We start from the raw sequence: 20,571 nt of genomic DNA on the forward strand, positions 1-20,571 counted from the left end.
CTGTTTATTAAACCACAGCCAATTTTCCTAGGGCTCCCCTCCACTGATCTCACACAGGTTATAAAAATGACGTAGAAGTCAAGACGGCAGCACCTGGAAGATTCTTGAAGCCTCCTTCCGTGGCTGGACTGCGTGCTCATGGCTGCAAGGCTGCATCCCACGCCTCGGTAAACAGCAGGCACAACTGAGCGGGCAGCCGAACAGCTGTTCCTGTTCCCTTCAGCGCCCTGAGGTCCCTGCTTAGGAGCCACGCCCAGAACGGAAACCAGACCACGCAGGGCTCTGTGACTCGCACAGTAGCACTGCCACCTCCTTTCCTGTGAAGCATCTACTTCTATTAATACAGTCTGAGAGAGCATTCTCTGCTTCTGAAGTCACAACCCAACAATGATTCGCTCTGACTCACACTGACCGTGGAGAAAACTCCCCAGAGTGACTCAGACATGCGGCAGATGAAGAAGGCCTCCTTTCCATCCTCAACACAGGCAGTAGTTTCGGGTCTCAAGTGTCTCCCTTTTGTTCCAAATCAAATTTTTCTTAATGAAGAGCCATGATTTCAGACTATTAAGATGCTTTCAGATCTGCAACGAGCTTTACCAATCAATAAAAGCTACTTTTGTACCAAGACTCACCGCCTGCCCCCAGTGCAGTCCAAGCAGGGGATTCCATGGTGCACACCCATAAACAATGCTTCCTATATCTCACAGGGCAACAGCCATCTGTGCTCAGACCTCCTCATATCTCCCTCACATACAGTTTTCCAGCAGAGTCATGTTATGTCAGAAATTTCCCAAAAGAACACGCAAGACACATGAGAAAGACAAAAGGGTAAATGGCCCGATGGTAATGACTCATCCCAAAGGCCATGTCAACAAACCTCAGGTGGGAGAGCCCTGGGCCAGCCCACAGTCTGGGCAGGAAACGTCGGGCTTTCCCCACACAGGACACAGCTCCCACCCTGCAGCGCCACCTGGCCAGGCCTAACGCTGGTGGACACCATCCTCCCTCAGGTCACAAGGTATATGGTCCTAGGGCATCTTTCCTGAAGGAAACAATTTTGAAAACTGAAAGCTTTACTGCTGGGATCTGTATCTTGCAGGACGTCACCCTGCAGCAAGGCCCAAGCTGACATCACTTGATGGTGGGAAGCTTCATGGAGATGAGCACAGCTATGACTTGGAGACCCAGGGCTCCCCCTGAACCCAGCGCCCACCACTGGTGCAGTGTAGAAGCACCCAGGCAGAAGGATGCAAGGCTGCATTCACACGCAGGGCGCCAACTCAGGACCCTTCCCAGCAACCCCAGCATGTTCTGGGGCCATGGGGTCAGAGGGGGCGCTGGATAGGAGCTCCACATGTCATGTTGACGCTGGGGCTACAGGCACTCAGTCCGCATGGCTCCCACATGAGCACATCCAGGGAAGCCACAGCCCTGCTGCACGAAGTCCCATGAGACCCTGAAGTGTGTCCCTGGCAGAGGACAGAAGAAATGAAGAAGTATTTGCAATGAACAAGTGAAGGCCCACAGCAAACACCCAGATGAGCATGGCTATGACTTGGATTGTGGTTTCTTAACAGGGTCCAACAACTACAACCTGTGGACAAATCCTATCCGCAGCCTGTTTTTGTAACTTTTTTTCTTAAACAAAGTTTTGTTGGAGCACAGCCATATAGAATCAAATACGAATAGCATTGCCGCCCTTATAGCACAGTGGCAGAGTTCAGCAACTTCAACAGAGACCCCACCCCCTACCCAACAAAGCCCTTCTGGCCCTTCACGCAAGACACTTGCCAGACCCATCTTTTGAGGCCCACAGGTAGTTCTGGGCTCTCGGTAAGGATCTGCTTTGCAAACACAAGGGCCTCAAAACCCTGCCTTCCAGTGAGCACCGCTGCACCAGCAGGGAGCCTTCCAGACCAGTGCAGCAGAAAAGAGCGGAGCACCTGGGAGACCCGCCAGAGCCCAAACAGCTAGAGCAGCACCTGCTCAGTCTGCTAGCCTAGGCCCGAGACCCAGGGCTCCCCAGAACCTGGGGCCCACCACTGACACAATGTGGAAGCCCCCATGCAGGAGGACGCAAGGGGTGCTGGCTCAGGACTCTTCCCAGCAATTCTGGCATGTTCCAGGGTCATGGGGTCAGAGGCGGCACTGGATGGGGGCTCCATATGTCGTGTCGACACCAGGGCTGCAGGCACTCAGTCTGCATGGCTCCCACATGGGCACATCCAGGGAAACCATGGCCCTGCCCCCAAGGGCCAGATGAATCCTGGCCAACAAGAAGGACATGCCATGCGTGGCCTGCACAGAGCAGTGGGAGCATAGGGAATGCAGTGAGGCACAGCCTGGGAACTGCCATCGGGAAGGGACAGTGGCGGGTGCTGCAGGGAGAAGCTCTCGGGGCATGACTTCCCATTCCTCCTGCCCCAGGCCAACAACCCTCTCCTGCCAGCATCCCACCACCTCGACACAGAATGGGGCTGCACTATCAGAGACCGTGGAGCAGAGATCAGGCTCAGTGGGAACGGGGCCCAGCCCCACTGCCCACCACTTAACCAACCACACTCCCTAACCCTCTGTTTATCCCTCTGTTTCCTCAACATGAAATAAGAGCCAAGGCAACCACAGAAAGAGCTGAAGGGCATGAGAGGACCTCACTGTCCACACTGGCATGTCGGCTGCTGCTCCCAGCAGTCCCAGCTCCAGGCTCCTCTCAAGCTCCCTTTCCAGTACCGCAGGGAGCGAGAGCCAGGCCTGGGGAGCGGAGCGTGTGGGTGCAGCTGGAGGGCAGGCAGCTGCATGTGCGCCGAGCGCTGGAGGACGAATGAGACTCAGGCCTGACTCATCTCATGTTCCTGAAGCACCTAAAGTGGGCTGCACACAGCAGGTGTGGAACAAACACCTCCTGAACAGAGCGGCAAGGAGCCTCTGTCCTCTAAGAGATGAGAATCTCGCCAAGAAGGACAATGGAGTGGCAAGCTCCCAGAGAGCCAGCACAGATGACAAATGCCAAAGCGGGGAAATCAAGGTGTCCCCAGAAAGACCCCAGGTGGGCAGGGCCTGGATAAGCCACGTACTCACATGTGGCAGGCCAGCATTGAGGGGGCTCATGTGTGTAAACAGAGCTGTGGGAGGTGGCAGTTAGCAGAAAAGCAGTAACAGGCCATGTGTCATACTGGTACAGGGCGCCCAGGTCCATCTGGCTGGAGCAGAAAAGCCAGAGAAGAAGCCTGAGGAAGAGGCAGGACAGGCCATGGGACCTAGCAGAGAGGAAGGCATCTGGATGTCCCAGAGTCCGTGAAAGGGCCTTAGCTGAGGAGGCAGGCACATCACCACGTACAAGGAGGTCTGCACCCTGCCTGGGCAGGCCTGGGCAGTGCTGCACAAAGTCCCAGGAGATCCTGAAGTGTGTTCCTGGCAAAGAAGACAGTTGAGACGAAGAAGTATCTGCAATGAACAAGTGAAGGCCCACAGCAAACACGCAGCATGGCACAGTGCTGGTCACCATCTGAAGACAAGGAAACCCGACCTTGGGGAGCTCCCAGTGCAGCCAGAGAGGGCATCCAGGCTCCGACACTGGGAACACAGCCTTTTCTAGAGATCAGGCTGGCAGAGGCAGCCAGGCAGGCAGCCAAAGCAGGCAGGAAAGACCAGAAGCAGCTAAGAGTCTCCTGCAATACCATGTTCCCCGGGTCCCTTCTTGCTGAACAGCCTGGCGGGCCCTGGGGCCACTGCCAGGGAGAAGCAAGGCTCTGTAGGGAAGCTGCACCCTATTCTCAGGGCATTTTCCCAAGCCAAGTCAACCCCTGTACAAATTCACAGGCAGTCCAGCTCCACAAGCATTTGCTGGTGCAGATAGAGGCTGTGAGAAACACACAAACAGAGGCCACCACCAAGGTCGTGGTCTCAACTGACAGGAGGCTGCCAATTCACAATGAGGAGGGGTGATGTGACACAGCTTGACTGTGTCCCCACCCAAATCTCATCTTAAACTATAGTTTCCATGATCCCCATGGGTCGTGGAGGGACCTGGTGGTAGGTGAGTGGATCATGGGGGCAGTTACCCCCTCGCTGCTGCTCTCGTGATAATGAGTAAGCTCTTGAGAGATGTGACCATTTTATAAGGGGCTTTTCCCCCTTTTGTTCAATGTTGCTGTTCTCATGATATTGAGTGAGCTCGAGAGATGTGACCATTTTATAAGGGGCAGTTCTCCTTCTTGCCACCATAGGAAAAAGGACATGTTTCCTTTCCCTTCCGCCATGATTGTCATTTTCCTGCAGCCTCCCCAGCCATGATAAAATGTGAGTTACTGAAACCTTTTTCCTTTATAAATCACCCAGTCTCCGGTATGTGTTCACTAGCAGCGTGAGAATAAACACAGGGTAGGGGACGACAGAAGCCCTGCTAAGGAGAGGACAGCATCAGGAAGTGCCCAACCATGAGGGGTATGTCTCCATAGAGCCCCGCTGGCCTGTGGGGCAAAACGACTCACCACAAACATCCCAACAACTGCCAGACACCTGGCCCCCCGGCCCCAGTCTCTTCCATAGTTATAGCCCCTTAAGTACACCCCAAATGTTCCCTAGCGTCCAGCAAAGGGCAGAACAAGAGAGGATCAGGCCTCCTGACTGCCCTAGAAGGCTCCAGCCCATGAGGCCAACTCAGTGTCCCTTACTCACCCTCCACCCTGTGCACCCAACACTCAAGCGGCCACTGTGCTGCCAGGGGTGTCACTCAGCTGCAGCCTGTCAGACCCTCCACTGGAGTGGACAGGGCAGCATCCAGGGTACAGTGTCAGCCCTGCTCTGGGGTGTCCTCTGCAGAACCAGTCCCACACATGACACACACAGGGTGTGATCAGTGGTCACGTATCTCACCAGCACACTATGCACACAAACCCTCCCTCCTGACCAGCAGGGCCTCCCCCATTGCTGTCGTCAGGCTCCCAGAAGCAAGGAGGTCAGCCCCAAGTGATGCGTGAGAGCCACAGGAGCTTGGCCATGTGGGAGCGTGTGGACACAGGGGTCTGCCCAGCATCTGTTGCGCACGGTATGAACGCGGCAAGATGCAGACCACTCACCATGCCGGGCCAGTATTTTCTCCTAGCAAGCACTATCAAGGCTGTTGTCGGTGACAGGCCCTCAATGTCCAAGTTCCCTGGGGCAAGTGACAGAAAGTGAAGGAACAGGGCCGTCCCTCCCAGCCCCTGCCCACACACTGCCTCCACCACAGGTTCGTGCCGTCTCAGGGCAGGCTCAGCTCGGTCTTCCCTCGGGATGAGGTGCTGCCACCAGCTGAGCGTGTCCCTCCAAAACCCACATTGTATCTCACAAGCATTTCAGAGGTGACATGAGGCACGCACAAATACATCCCTAGCATTCCACAGCCATGTGGGTCACAGCCTGCTCTCAGAGGAGGGGTGCCCAGTGAGTGTGCCTCCCATCTCTGAGCCTTGACCTGCAGTGCAGACCTGGAGCTGAGCAGTCCTCCATCAAGGCCACAGGCTCCATGCGCCCAGCCGCCCCTGCTCACCCCAGCATCCAGCCCCGCATGACGGTCTGCCTCCCAGATGCCCACGCTGACAAACAGGAGCTGCCAGGCTCGAGCTCCAGGGCTACAGGGTGAGTGCTGCCCAGTGCTGCTGGCAAAGGGGTGTTTTCACAAAGCAAGGAGGTTCACACCAGGCAGCCCGGCCTCCTGCTGTGTTTCATCTACTCTGAAATTTCTCCTGTCCCAGTGCCCTCCTTTCCCTCCCTCTCCATTCTTCCTTCAAAACAAGTGACCAGGTCTGGTGTGCTGGTTCACACCTGTAATCCCAGCACTTTGGGAGGCCGAGGCAGGCAGATCACTAAGTCAGGAGTTTGAGACCTGCCTGACCAACATGGTGAAACCCCATCTCTACTAAAAATGCAAAAATGAGACAGGCGTGATGGCGCGTGCCTTTAATACCAGCTATTTTGGAAGGCTGAGGCAGGAGAATCGCTTGAACCCAGGAAGCGAGTTCAAGCTTCCTGGCTCAAGTGAGCCAGGATCACGCCACTGCACTCCAGCCTAGATGACAGAATGAGACTGTCTCAAAAAAAAAAACAAAGAAACAAACAACAAACAACAACAAAAAGTGAAGTGACCAGAGGAGTGCCCCCTCCCTGGTTCACAGACGTGAGAAGTTCCCAGGCTGTAGCTCTCTGTAGCGCCTTCTCCACCATGTCTCTGTCACACACCCTTTCTGACAGTGGCCCACATAGTTTGGGATGGGAGTGAGAGCCCTCCACCTCCCACCCAGATGCATCGGGCAGGAGCTATCGTGGGGTGCACACTCTCTACAGCTATGCAATCCTGTGTGATGCCACAAAAGCAGCTCTTTACATCCTCCCAGCCCTGTGCAATTTGGCCCCATGCAGCTCTCAGGCCCCAACTGTGGAGACAGCACGTGCTGGAGCTCTGGTCCACATGCAGATGTCAGAGGCCTCCAAGCCCTTGACTTAGCAGCAGGTGGGCTAAAGCTGCAGGACAGAGGGCTGGAGATCTGGGGGGTAACATGTGCTGAGTGGCAATGCACCCTGAAACCCAGAGTGTTGCCGAGGAAGGAGAGCCTGCCAGTCCAGCAGGGGACCCCCAGCATGGTCCCGGCCACACCCATATGGCTTACACAGACGGTAGCTACACATGTCCTGCAACAAGTGTTCCAGACCCCTGGGCTCTTTCCCACTGGCTCCTCGCTGGGGTCCATGACTCTGATCTCAGGTCTCCCCTCATTCCAAGCATCCAACCAAGAGCTCCTTATTCCCCAAAAGCTACCCTCAGCATCCTCCTCACTCCACCTCCTCCCAGGACTCACCCAAGACATCCCTAGCAATGTCCCAGGTAGAGAAGCTCTGGGTGGAGAAGCCCCAGGTCACACTCTCCAACCTCCCATCAGGCCCTCTGGGCTCTCCCTGGGACCAGGTGGCGCCTGCCTTTTCACTCATCCAAATGAAGCAGAGCCTCCTGCAGTCCAGTGCCCCATGCTGGGTCTGTGGTGAGGCCGCCTCCTCCTCTCTTGGCCCTCTCCACCTGCTGGCTTTGCCCAACACAGTACCCCTTCCCCTGTTGCTTGTCCTTCAGGACCATTCCTTACAGCCTGACCACAACGGCATGTGCTCATCCCAACAGCCCCGCCTGTGTGTTACAACAAACCACACCTCCTAAAGTCTCACCCAGCTCAACACCCTCCACCACTTTCTCCCAGCTGATAACGAAGGCAGCGCTGCAGTGGCCAGCCTCCACAGCCAGCACCATCCTCTGAGAAAGCCCAGGACTATGACTACCACACCCTGGAAAGCATGGGGTTGTGGCCGTGGGGGTCACCACACTGCAATATGCATGGCTTCCGCAGAACCTGACACCAGGAGGAGGCACTGGCAGTGCAGGCGCCAAGCTGAAGCCCCAGACGTCAGTGCTGCCTTCTGCCAGGTTTCCTGTGCCCCATGGGTCTGACTCTTGCCCAGCCTACCCAGAGACTTCCTCAGAGCCAGGACTGTGTGTTCTGTTGCTTTGTTTCCCCAACAACACAAACCCAAGGCGTTTTAGAAACAATAATTATCTGAGAGCATCACTGTGTGAGACACTTGTAAACTAGAGCATATGCCAAGAAAAGCAGGGGTGCGGGACAGGAGGCAGGAAGGCAGCCTGTGAACCCCTCAAGGGAGGAACTCAGGGGACAGCAGAACCTTGGAGCTGCCTCTGTTTCTACAGCTGTAGGCAGGGATCAGAATAGGGTCCCACCAGGCTGGTGTGGCCTCTAGGACAGGGCAAGGAAGGTCTTCACCCCTTCACCTGCTCCAGGGCAGACACAGACTCCAGCCTCAGGGAGGCACAGGAAGGAAGACAAGCAGCTGCCATCACAGCACGAGTGGACTCAAGGGAGCTGGGCCCGAGCAGAGTTGCACGGTGATGGCAAGGCTCCTGCAGGGACACACCAGCCCCTGCTGTAAGGACACTCCTGGTGCGGGCTCCCGGGGCAGGGGTCCCACCACAGCATTCACTAGGACGAGCTAGACCAGGCAGCTCTGGGGCCCTTCCCGCCTGAGGGCCCTCGTGATCTCAGTCCCCGACTCACTGATTGAACTAGTTTCCACATGAGGTGCAGGCACTGGGCACTGCCAAGAGGACGAGCCCAGATGTAGCTCCTCCACCTAGGGCCCTCTCCCAATCTCTGCTCGGCATGAGAGAGAGGCCTCCACACGCAGGCCCCCAGCAGCTGCCGGGCACAGCAGGGACAGGCAGGGACAAGGGAGGCTGCAGATACACCACACACACTTGGTCCAGGCAGGGCTCAGGAGCATGGCCCTGCCTGGAGCCCCCCTAGGAGTGGCAGGCACGGCCTCATAGCTGCTACAAGAGGCTTATTAGCAGATTCACGGTGCCCAGAGGTGCACCGCCAGGCAGGTGCTCACCGACACTGTCCCCATGGATCAGGCTTCATTAGAAACCACAGACCTCAGAATAACAGGCCTCTGGGCTCCTGGGAGGGAGCGGAGCAGGACTACGCTGCAGATCAGGGCATCCTGGAACTGTCACCAGCAGGAGGCTGCTCAGGCCCAGAGCCAGCCTGGCCAAACTCAGCTTCTGGCACCAGAGCCTGGTGGGGAGGGGGTTGGTAGGGAGGGAAAGCCCACACCTTTCCCTAGTTCTCTACGAGCCCAATGACATCCAACCTCCCTTGCAGGCCTGTGTGCTCCAGACGACGAGATCTGTCTGCCTGGCTCTCCATCCTCTCCAGCACTGGGCAGGGGCTGGGACAGCAGGAATGCAGGCCCATATAGCAGCAAGATGGGCTTGGATGAGTGGACACCTGAGGAACCAGCAGAGGGGCACAGAAGGGCCAGGGAGCCAAGATGTGCCAACACACTGGGGAAGAGATGCTGGGTGTTAACAGTGACTTCCAGAGCAGGGACAGGGAAACAGGAGGGACAGAGAAACTCTTGGAAAAAGGCCTTGAGTCTTAACAGTGGTTTCCTGGGGGAGTCTGGAGGCACAGGGAGAACTGCCTCATGTCATCCACAGGAAAGCCATCACTAAGAGAGGTCAGAGCAGTGGCCAACCTGCATGTGGCCAGTGGGCTGGGGAAATGCTCAGATTGTCCACGTCAGACCTATCCACCTCATGTGCCTCACTGAATCTCACACCTCAAAGTGTCTTAAAATATTCTCTAGCTCCTTGATAACTGTCACTTAAAAAAGCCAATCACCAGGCCCTGGAACCATAAACCAAGGAGCTGACTCTGGCCTGCTCCAGGCAGGTGAGAGGCAGGAAGGATACAGTCTTGGTCAGGGCAGACAGCAAGTCAGCCCCAGTGCTGGGGCCATGCCGGCCAGCTGTGCAGGCGCACAGGTGATGGAGCTAACGCTCACCCCCAGGCGCAGCTGGGAAGTCACATAGCTGATTGTGTCCAGAGCTGCACATGTGCCTCCACTATGTTGGCGTGAGGCTGATGCATACCCCCAGGCACAGCTGGGAAGTCACAGAGCAGTATGCATCCGGAGCTGCACATGTGCTGCCATGGCGTCTGTGTAGGTGGTGATGGCCACAGTCCACCCAGCACCCCTCCCAGGTAAGCTTCCCCATGACCGTCTGCCTGTACCTCACCTGCCGGTACCTCACCTGCCTCTCTTCTGCTGAGTCTGGCTTAGAGAGCAGCAGGAGAGCTCAACTGGCTCAGGGACTGAGATGAAACTGCACGTCACAGCCCAGTGACACTGCAGGAGGGCTCCCAGCAAGCGAAACTGGGCTGGGGTGTGGAACAGAGAGGGCACTGACGAGCACCTGGTCCTGTGTGTGAGCACAGCTGACACCGGGTGGGCTCTGTTTGTGCTTGAGCTGTAACAGTTGGGTTTCCTTCCCTGCCATGTAGGAGAGCACACCAGTCCATCCAAGGAGCACACGCCACACCAAGGGCACGAAAGGGAGGCGTCAACACCCCCAGAGGCAACAGCCTCCAGGCGAGGACGCCCAGGACATGCCGTCTCAGGAAGTGAGTTGGAGGCAATTAAGCCTGTTTCAGAGTGGGCTTGGCAGGCGGCGCCGAATCGATAGATCCTCTGGCAGCGCAGCACTGCAGGTGAGGAATCAATCAGGTAAATGCCTCCCAATCTGTTCACGCTGTGCGAAGAATCAGCACTGTTTACCACTCAGCCAGAAATAAATAAATAAAGCTGCCAATTAGCCAGCACCCTTTTCCACTGTGGCAAGGGCTTTTTAGCTTCTCCAAATACACCAGGGCCCTGCAAGCCCTCCCGCACAAAAGTGAAGGCCCCAGGGCAAGAAATCAGTTCGGAGAAGCCCCCTGCAGCCAGGCAGGGCGCCTCCCCTAGGTGGGGAAGCTGCGTACAAACCTCCAGGAGCAAGGTGAAGGCTCCAGTAGCCCCAGTACAGATGGGGCCAGGAGCCCCCAGCTCTCCACGCCTCTGCTCACCCCACAGAGCAGCAAGGTAGGAGGGGCAGGCCACAGGGCAGAAGTGCAGGACCCACTAGGATAGAGACCCGGAGAGCAGACAGGCCCACCCATACAGGCCTCTTCCAAGACTCCAGGGGCACAAGGGCTCCGAAGAGCCTCGCACAGGAGCAAAGTGCACAAGCACAAAGATGTGGAACTGCTACAGAGCAGGGAACCGATTCAGACAGCCGGCCTGCATATTGTCTGCCCCAGCCAACAGAGACAAACTGCCCAGGGTTGCGGTGGGGGCAGGATGGCTAGGAGGATTCTGGCAGAGAGGAGGTCATGAAGCTTTTCCTCTGTGCTCGACGAGGAGCATCTGGGTCTCCACAGCTCCCCAGGGGCTGACCTGCTGGGTCTTCATACAACATGGGAGGGCCGGGCCCACCCCACCCCAACCCACCCCACAGCACCCCTGCCCCACCCTCCTCTGGGTCAGGAGACAGGCATTCCACCTGGAATTCCAGCCATTCCACTTCCTCAGTGCCAAGCATGGTCACACCGCACAACAGAGGCACCTCCGGGTGAGGGAGGATGCCAGGTCTCCGCCAGGGATGCCAGCAGGCCTCTCTGGGGCTTGAAGAGGGTGCAGGAGCTGCAGGTGGCCAAGGACAGAGGCAGCGGCCCCTCAGCTCCAGGGCGGGAGACACACAGGGGTTCGAGGATGCAGGTGGTCTCAGCTCCACATCCCGGGCCCCTCCCCATGCTGGGCTCCCTGCCTGCACTAACAATCAAGTCCTCACAGCAACCCTAAAAAGTCCCTGTCCCCAGGTCTGCACTTTAGAGTTGCGGGACCTGCCACGGAAAGGTCACATCAGACCCCAGGTTATGAGGCAAGCCAGTGGCACAGCAGCGGCAGGAGAAGTCACTGCCACAGTTGCCAGGTGCCCTCTAGCAGGTCCTGGACCCGAGGGTGGGGGTGGCGCCATGAGGCAGGTGCCGACAGAGCAGGTGGGTGTGATGCCCTTTCCCATGACCCTGATGACTGGACAGATGCCTGGGTGGGGACAAAGAGGACAAACAGCAGCCCTGAGATGAGTAGCCAACAGATCCTTCCTCCTAATATTGGCCCCACATGTCCCCCTGGGCAACAGCTCAGTGGCAGGCAGTGGCGAGCTCCACCATACTCTCAGGACAAAACTGTAACATGGTATCTGAGATATCCTCCGAACATTTACGAATTCTCACCTGCCCAGGTGAGCGAGTGCCAAACCCATTCCAGCTACAACCCCCACCAGGTGAGGCAGAACCTCACTGGCAGGAGGCTGGCTTGAGGTTTCTGACAACTCTAAACAGGGCAGTGAACCATGGGCCCTCTCACCCAGAGGCAGGCACCCAGAAGCCGGGCAGCATGAGTGCTCCAGAAACTGCAGCTCAGTCTGAAGTCCTACCTCTAGCTGAGGGCTTCTTGGGGTCGCTTACTGCAGCTCTTAAAAACAAACTGGGGAGACAATATCGAGAGACTCCTGACATTTGTCCTGCTTTATAATCAGAAGAATGGACGAAAGTCAGCTTAAGTGTCTGTTTAAGAGCGAACCAGCACTGGCATCTGAGACGCAGCCAATCAACCCCTGGCCCGCAGCCCCTGGGCCTCCTCATGTTTACAGTGTTGCAGGTAAGAAAGCAAGCACAGCCAGGCGGCCTCCTGGCAAGGGGTCCTCTTCCGTGGGCTGCTTTCCACAGGCGGGCTGAGGCCCGGGGCGCTGGAGCAGTGGACTCGAGGACAGGCCCAGGCTTCAGTCCTCACTGCCACTTCCTGCTGGGCAAGGGATGGCACCCCTACCACATGGCCCGGGTTCCAGCAAAGACCTGGCAAGAGGCTGAAGCAGAGTGCCTCGAGAGCCAAGAACGACACATGCAAGGCTCAGAGTACAGCCCATGAACTGGAGATGCCTACAAAGAACAACCCTTGAAGGGCCCCAGGTTGAAGACTCCACCTAGAAAAGGATGGTAACAGAGGCTTCAAATTCCATTTTCAATAAACACACAGGCACTCGGGCACACAGCAGATGTGGACCGGATTCCTGGAGGCCCCCAGCCCACACCCCAGGAGCCTGGAGGTCCTGTGCACAGCTGCAGAGCCATCTCCCTTTTCAGGCCTGGGGTCACCTGACCCAGCAGCCCAGGCCGGGCACAGTGAGTGTGCACCAAGTGGTCACTAAGAACAGACATAAGCCGATGCTGCCAGCCTCCCGGACACCAAGCACATGCCGGGTCTGGCCCAGCTCTGAAAAAGTGAGGAGGCCCAGGAGTGTCTCTGAGGACCAGCCTCTTCTGGCACACAAGAGTTTTAAAACTCTAAAAAAAAACAAAAAACAAAAAACAAAAAAAAAACATGCAAATTTAGTAGGTTCCTTCTGCAAGGAGGCAGAGTAATCACTGGGCAGCTTTTATGCCTGTCATCAGCCGCACAGTGAGCCACGAGCCTCCACCCAGCAGGTGCTCACTGACACTGTCCCTGTGGGTTGGGCTTCATTAGAAACCACAGACCTCAGAATAAATAACCCCCCTTCACACTGCCAACAGGACATTTCAAACAATGGCAGATTACAACTGAGAACCTGGGAGAAAGCCACCGGGCTGAGTCACATCCAAGGCCACATCCCCAGGGAAAGGCAGAGCAGATGAGGGTGGGATGAGGACATCTGAACACCCTCCTGGAGGGGGCCTCTTAACAAACCCACTTTGGGGACAGTCTTGCACAGTGCTGGCCTGACCGACTTGTTCCAGTGCTCGGGACTGGCGTGATCCTGCGGGCCTTTGCCAGTCTTGGAGTGCCGCAGAGAAGACATCCCCACCCTACCCTGCCTACCATGAGGAGATGGATGCAAATCTGAAGTGATCAAGGGGTACAAAGGAGCGGCACCCCGCAGAGCCCCAGCAAGACACAGGAGGCTGTGGAGTGGGGCGCGCAAGGAGCGCCCAAAGGGCAGGGGAGAGGGCGGAGGAGGAGCTGGGGCTAAGAGGGCAGCAGGGACAGCCTGGCACGCTTGATCCGGGGAGGATTCTCCTGAGGGTGATGGACACAAAGCCTCTTGGAAAGCTGCCCTGGGCTGTGCCATGGAGCAGCAGCTGCACACGAAGGAGAGGGCCTCAGGCCACACACACCAGCAGGGACGACCAAGGTCCAGATGTCAGGAACCAGGAATAGATGGGCATGAGGGAGGGAGCAGAAACAACTGAGGGTCTAGACTGGGGAAAGAAGGCAGCAGCCTGGAGAGGAGGAGATGGGCTGGAGAAGGCACTTGGGTGGCATGGAACTGCGAGAGGTCCAAGACCCAAAGGAACACACCTGCGACTACAACCTCACACCCACCAAAGACCCCTGCACTCCGGAAACACACGAGAGCAGCTGGCACTGTGGGTGTCAGTGCCCGATTCCCAGCATCAGGGGAGCAGAGGCCTGCTAGGAATGAGGAAGCCTGGGGTAGAGGTGCTGGGGCCTCCAAACCCCACTACCCATGCGGGCACGCAGCTGGCAATGGCCCTGGAGCAGGTCTGAACTGGCTCCAACCAGCAACTACGACCTCAAGCAAGAGACTCTGGCTCGCACCTGAGAGATTAAGATAGTGTGGACCTCTCAGTACTTCATGACGAGAATGAATGGATGAAAGGCCCGACACCAAGAGGCATTCAATAAATAAAACGCTTTTTAAATCACGGTCATCTGTTACAAGGAGGTGAGCAGGCTACTTCAACTCATAATCAACTAGGGCTCTGGTCAGGCCTCATCTCCCGTGAGGAGCTACTGACACCACCCCCAGATTATTTCTAAATCAATGTGTTTCTCATGAAACCAAAAGATTATCCGAGTCTGCATATGTTCTTTGTAGTTCTCTGGTCCCAGACTAATTATTTTGCATTTCTGTCACTGAATCGCATATGTCATCAGCAGCTCAGCCACCTCTCGTCTCCCAAACGGCGCTGCTGAAACCTGACAGGGCTATCCAAGCTCAGAGTCCCTGAAATGCAGCCCTGGTGCTGGAGTGGGAGGGTGGAGGAGGCAGGACCACCATGAAAGACCCAGGCAGTTCAGGGATCATGAAACACCTGCTCATCAGCACAGTCACAAAAAGCACAGACCAGGAACAGGAAGACCGCTTCCAGAAAATGGCCATTCAGAAGAGGCCAGAAGACCTGCCCTGCCTGAGGGAAGGCCCTGATGGGAGTCTCTGCACCCAGAGGCCTCAGCAAGGGCACAGGCACACCAGAGGCTGTGTAACATGAAGAGCTGAGCAGGAAAGCAGAAAACACAATGTGTCCGCAAGAAGGCTGAAAGCTCGGCTGGGGCCTTGGCCATGGCAGGGATCCTGGCAGGGATACTGGGCAGGGCTGAAACTGGCTGCCTCTACCCTTCTCACTCTGGGAAACAGGACAGGCGGCTGCTGGGACCTGTCCTCAGAAGGTCCATTCTGCCACCCACGAGCCCATCAGGCCACGCCATGCCGCCCTAGGGGCAGGAGGCACCATCCTCGGCTCACATGCTGCAGTCTCTCTGCTCCCACCCTCAGGCTTACCATGTGCGAGTCAGGCCCCTGGACCGCAAGGGAGGAGGAGGAAAGCCAGAGATGGGGACAGGCAATTCCTGAGGCTTCAGGGTATCTGGACCTTGAGGGGGCAGGGAGTGCTATTGGCAATGACCAACTGGGCAGAGTGGAGGTGGCATGTAACCCCCCCCAACCAAGGATAAAATTGGGTTTGCGGGTAGGCAGCTCCCTGATCTTCCTTCCAGTCCCAGAGCCAGCTGGAAGGGGCAGGGACTGAGCAGGTGCATTCCGTGACGGTCCTACAGATCCCTGGGGCAGCCGGGGCCGCCAGGACTCACCCACCACCTGCACAGGAGTGTGCTCACATGTGCAGCGGGTCGACACCAGGTGGGTGCTGGCTAGGGGGTGGGGAGGGAACAAAGAACACAGAGGCCTGGAAGAGGGAAAGCCTAGGCTGCTGCCTGTGGCCATCTGAATGTGCTGTGGCAGGCATGGAAAAATAAAGGTTTGTCTTTACTGGACTGTGAATGTGGACAGGCCCAAGCAGGCCAAGCCATCCAGCAGGCTCACTGAGGCTCCCGTTCATACAGCTCCTGCTGGGCAGCGCCCCTCCCACCGTGGGCCTGAATCCATCACCTGCCAGCGACGAGGACGTGAGGGACATGCACTTCTCAGAGTCCAGTCACACACAAAGCAGCAGGACAGGAACCCCAAGTACCTTCCATCATGAGGGAAGAGCACACATTCGATCCCATCCCTCTGGAGGCCGCCTGTCTAACAAAGATGGTTTCCCTGACGAGAGGAAGGCTGGCGAGAGACACACAGCTGGATGTGCAGGCTCGTGCTTCTGCCCACAGATCAGAAAAACAAATGCAGGGTTTTTTTGAGACAGAGTCTTGCTCTGTCACCAGGCACCAGGCTGGAGTGCAGTGGCGTGATCTCAGCTCACTGCAACCTCCACCTCCCCGGTTCAAGCAATTCTCCTGCCTCAGCCTCCCGAGTAGCTGGGACTACAGGTATGTGCCACCACGCCCAGCTAATTTCTGTATTTTAGTAGAGACAGGGTTTCACCATGTTGGCCAGGATGGTCTTGATCTCTTGACCTTGCGGTCTGCCTGCCTCGGCCTCCCAAAGTGCTGGAATTACAGGCTTGAGCCAATGCACCCAGCCAAATGCAGTTATTTTTACACACACATCAGAAGCAGTCCAAGGAGTGCTCTCTACACCCCAGGCCTGAGCCAACAGCCTCCCCCAGGATCTTGTCTGCACACAAGGAAGGTACGCAACACAACCACCACCGTCGGAGGGGCAGACAGGTGGGCAGCTGGGTCAACAGGCGCAGGGGGACTCATGGCTCCCAAGGGACCCACTGCCAGGACACTCCCAACCAGTCCAAAAAGCTGTCCTTCTGGAGCCCAGCAGAAGGGTGAAGAAAACATTACCCAACAGAGGGACAGGGATGGGGGTAAGCACCAAGGCAGGCAGACAGGCTCCAGCACCAAGTGGGTGCAGGAAATGCCCCCTGGTTGCCCCTATGCCCCTCGTCACATCAAAAGTACCTCCATGTGTCAGGAGGCAAACGCCCTCCTCCTGGACTTCCCTGCCCAGCCCTCGGCCTACAGCCGGTGCCCAGCTGGGTGTAGCCACAGAGCTCACCTGAGAGGTCCAGCATTTGAATGTCTCCACGCTAAAGCACTTCAGTCACCACATCCTGGGGCTGGAGAGAAGCTGGCCTGGACACATAGCACTTCAAGGCCAGGTCCCTAAGCCCATAGTTCTCTCCACACCATTACATCACGCCCCCCTCCAGGAGCTCCCCAGGGGCACGCCAGATGAACAGGCTGGGGAGTCTGGAATAAGGAAGCAATTGAGAGGCCAGAGCTTAACTCTCTAGGTCATCAGCTTCAGGTCTGGCTGAGACCAGCCTTCCACATAATCTTGGGCCCACTTCCCCCTCCACTTGTAAAATAAAATAAATATCAGGACTGTCGCAGTTTATTATGCCAAGGGGGAAAGTTAAGTCCTGGAGACCCAGCCAGATTGTGTGTCCGCAATTCTTCCTCTTCATTCTTGTTCTGTAAGTAACTAGAGGAGACCACACACCAGACCTCTCCCACTTCCAGTCACCAATCTTTGTGATGGATTAACTGCCTCTTTCACTGTCCTGCACCTACAGACCAGATGGCACAAGACCCCACGCCTGCTACATCTTCCATGTGGATGCCAAATCAACCTTCCCTGAAAGATAAAGGCCACCGCATGGAATCAGATCTAACGATGCATTAAACCCTCACGCAGAAGGATGCTGAGATTCTGCTAAGCTTCCCTAAATTTGTCTATATAAATTATCCCAAACTTCCATGCTTCAGAACACTGACTTCCATTCTTTGGAATCTGTGTTTCCTTGGTGCCCGTCCTCAAAGAAACTTGCACTTGAATAAACTCTCTTTAAACTAGACTTGGACCCTTTAGAGTATTTTGGTTGAAATACTGCACTATGAGTTCCTAAAAGAGATGGACGTGCAGGGTGTCGGCCTTCTTCAGGCCCCGGAGCAGACCTGCACACGGCACATGCTCATCCCAGGCACCTCAGGAATCTGCAAAGGCAGTCTTAGCCCAAATGCTTAAAAAACAGAAAGCACACACGTTCTAAGGTCTGGAGAGGCACAATCCCCCTCGGTTCTCTACGTTGTGATGAGAGGCTACGTTAAAAATGGCTTAAGCATCATAAAATCAGTTACATTCATGGTGAGGAAATATGGAAAGGCAGTAAAATTGGCAGAGTATGGAGATGAGAGGACACTAACCTCCCTGGCTCTCCAAGGGAAACAGGGAACAGCTGAGACTGAGAGAGGACTAGGAATTTAACCAATTTAAAATTCAAAGTGCTGCTTCTGCTTCCCCGACGAGCCTCGTCAGTCCCAGGGGACCTCACGCAGGCACTGATGGCGTCCTTGCTCAAGTCCTCCCAGCTCATCCTTACAAATGTGCTGGAACATTCGTGCCTGCACCAGCTGGGCCCCCAGGATCTGATCCAGAGAGCAGCAATGAGGTTAGTTCAGATGTGTCCCCCAGGCCTACCTCCCCAGGGGTGCCCTGTGCCCTTCGGCCCTCATCAGCCCTTATTCCCACCCCAGCCCATTCAGGCTAGGAAGGGCAGCAGGATGTGACAGCCATCACACCTGGGGTGTCTCTGGTCATGAAACGGGACCTGTTTCCTTCTTTCAGCAACTGGCAGTCACACAAGTCCTGCGAGCCTCCCACAAGTGCTTGACCATGCACACATGATATGCCACCTGGGGGCTGGTCAGGTGTTCCTAATGGAGAGAACAGTGAATGATGTGCCTTGTGGACCCACCATGATGCTGCCTCCTGACGCTCAGTGTGGTCTCTCTCCTCCATGTAGCCAGCAAGCCTGACTCAGGAGGAAGCCGGCACCAATTGCATTTTGTCTCCACAGTCTGACCCCTGGGACAGCTCTCTCTAGCCTCATCTTACTTGCTAATTTTTGTTTTAAATTTACAGACATTATTTTTTACAGCAATTTTAGGTTTACAGAAAAACCGAGCAGAAACGAGAGTTCTCATCTACCCTTCAGCCCCAGGCAGATCCCCCTGCACCGCACATGACTGCAGTACATTTGTTATGACTGATGAAATGATGTGGACATGCGTTATGAACCAAAGTCCACAGCTGACACACAGCTCACTTGTCATGTCTTACCTTCTCAGGTTTGGAGAAATGCATCTCTGCAGTCCCTGTGTGAGATTACGTGTCCACCATCACAACCACATGCAGAGTGGGTTCACTCCCACAGGAGAGAGCATGTCCACCATCATGGCAGCCATGTGCAAAGTAGAATGAGTTCATTCTCGTGTGAGACTGCGTGTCCACCATCATAGCCACATGCAGAGTAGAGTGGGTTCACTCCTGTGTGAGACTGCGCGTCCACCATCATAGCCACATGCAGAGTAGAGTGGGTTGACTCCCGCATGAGAGTTTGTCCACATCACAGCCACATGCAGAGTACAGTGGGTTCACTCCTGCATGAGACTGCATGTCCACTATCAAAGCCATGTGCAGAATAGAGTGGGTTCACTCCTGCGTGAGACTGCGTGTCCACCACCACAGACACATGCAGAGTACAGTGGGTTCATTCCCGCATGAGAGAGTGCGTCCACCGTCAGGGCCACATGCAGAGTAGAGTGAGTTCACTCCTGAGTGAGACTGCATGCCCACCATCGTTGCCACATGCAGAGTAGAATGGGTTCACTACCGCTTGAGAGAGCATGTTTATCATCACGGCCATGTGCAGAGTAGAGTGGGCTCACTCCCACTGGAGAGTGTGTGTCCACTATCAGGGCCACATACAGAATAGAGTAGGTTCACTCCTGCCTGAGAGTGTGTGTCCACCATCAGGGCCACATGCAGAGTAGAGTGGGCTCACCCCCACTTGAGAGTGTGTGTCCACCATCAGGGTCACATGCAGAGTAGAGTAGGTTCACTCCTGCCTCAGAGTGTGTGTCCACCATCAGGGCCACATGCAGAGTAGAGTGGGCTCACTCCCACTGGAGAGTGTGTGTCCACTGTCAGGGCCACATGCAGAGCAGAGTGGGCTCACTCCCACTTGAGAGTGTGTGTCCACCATCAGGACCACATGCAGAGTAGAGTGGGTTCACTCCTGCATGAGACTGCGTCCACTATCACGGCCTCAGGTAGAGTTGGTTCACTCCTGCGTGAGACAGCGTGTCCACCATCACAGCCACGTGCAGAGTAGAGTGGGTTCACCCTGGCATAAGACAGTGTGTCCACCATCACAGCCATGTGCAGAGTCGGTTCAATACCCAAAAACTGTCTGAGTCCGCCTATGCATCCCTCCCATCCATCCCTAGCAACCACTTTTTACTTTTTACTGTGTCCACAGTTCTGTCTTTTCCTGTATATCATGGAGTAGAAATCCCACAGTACGCCACCTTTGCTTATCGTCCTCTTTCACTCTGCAATATACATTTAAGGTTCTTCCATGTCTTTTCACAGCTTGCTAGCTCATTTCTTTTTAGCACAGAATAGTATTTTATTGGATATACCACCATTTATCCATTCACCTATGGAAGGACACTGTTACCGTGTGGTTCCTGACCCCTCCAAATCTCAGGCTGACATCTGATCCCCAGGTTGGAAGCAGGGCCTGAGAGAAGGGGTTTGGGCCATGGGGGCTCATGACAGCTCATGCTAAATAGCAGTCCTCACTTGATCGGTTCCCAGGAGAGCTCATTGTCACAGGAAGCCTGGTGTCTCCCCGCGCTCCTCCTTCCTCCTCACCATGTGGTGCCAGCTCCCCTCTCCCACCACGAATGGAGGCAGCCTGAGGCCCTCACCAGAAGCCAGGTGCTGGCACCATGCTTCTTGCAGGACCTTGATCCAAAAAAGCCTCTTATTTATAAATTACCCAGACTCACATATTCCTTTATAACAACACAAAAACAGACTAAGACAGACATCTCAGTCACTTCCACATTTTGGTGATTATGAATAAAGCTACTAGAATCACTCATGTGCAGGTTTCTGTGTGAAAATAAGTTTTCAACGCACTTGGACGACTTCCAAGGGGC

The 20,571-nt window shown here is 55.7% G+C and overlaps 1 protein-coding gene across 5 annotated transcripts in view; it reads right to left on the reverse strand.

Moving 5' to 3' along the window:
• MAD1L1 (mitotic arrest deficient 1 like 1) overlaps positions 1-20,571 on the reverse strand; it is a 397,602-nt gene that overhangs the window by 278,692 nt on the left and 98,339 nt on the right. The window contains exon 1 of one of the 5 annotated variants that reach the window (XM_074406820.1): positions 94-10,840. The exons of the other annotated variants lie outside the window; for them this stretch is intronic. Within the exon in view, the coding sequence (XP_074262921.1) occupies positions 94-359 (266 nt within the window). The 5' untranslated portion in view covers positions 360-10,840. Of the gene's footprint in view, positions 1-93; positions 10,841-20,571 lie in introns of those variants that run through there. 5 annotated transcript variants of the gene reach the window in all.

Source organism: Saimiri boliviensis, chromosome 1 (assembly GCF_048565385.1).
Source record: "Saimiri boliviensis isolate mSaiBol1 chromosome 1, mSaiBol1.pri, whole genome shotgun sequence".
Lineage (NCBI taxonomy): Eukaryota > Metazoa > Chordata > Mammalia > Primates > Cebidae > Saimiri > Saimiri boliviensis.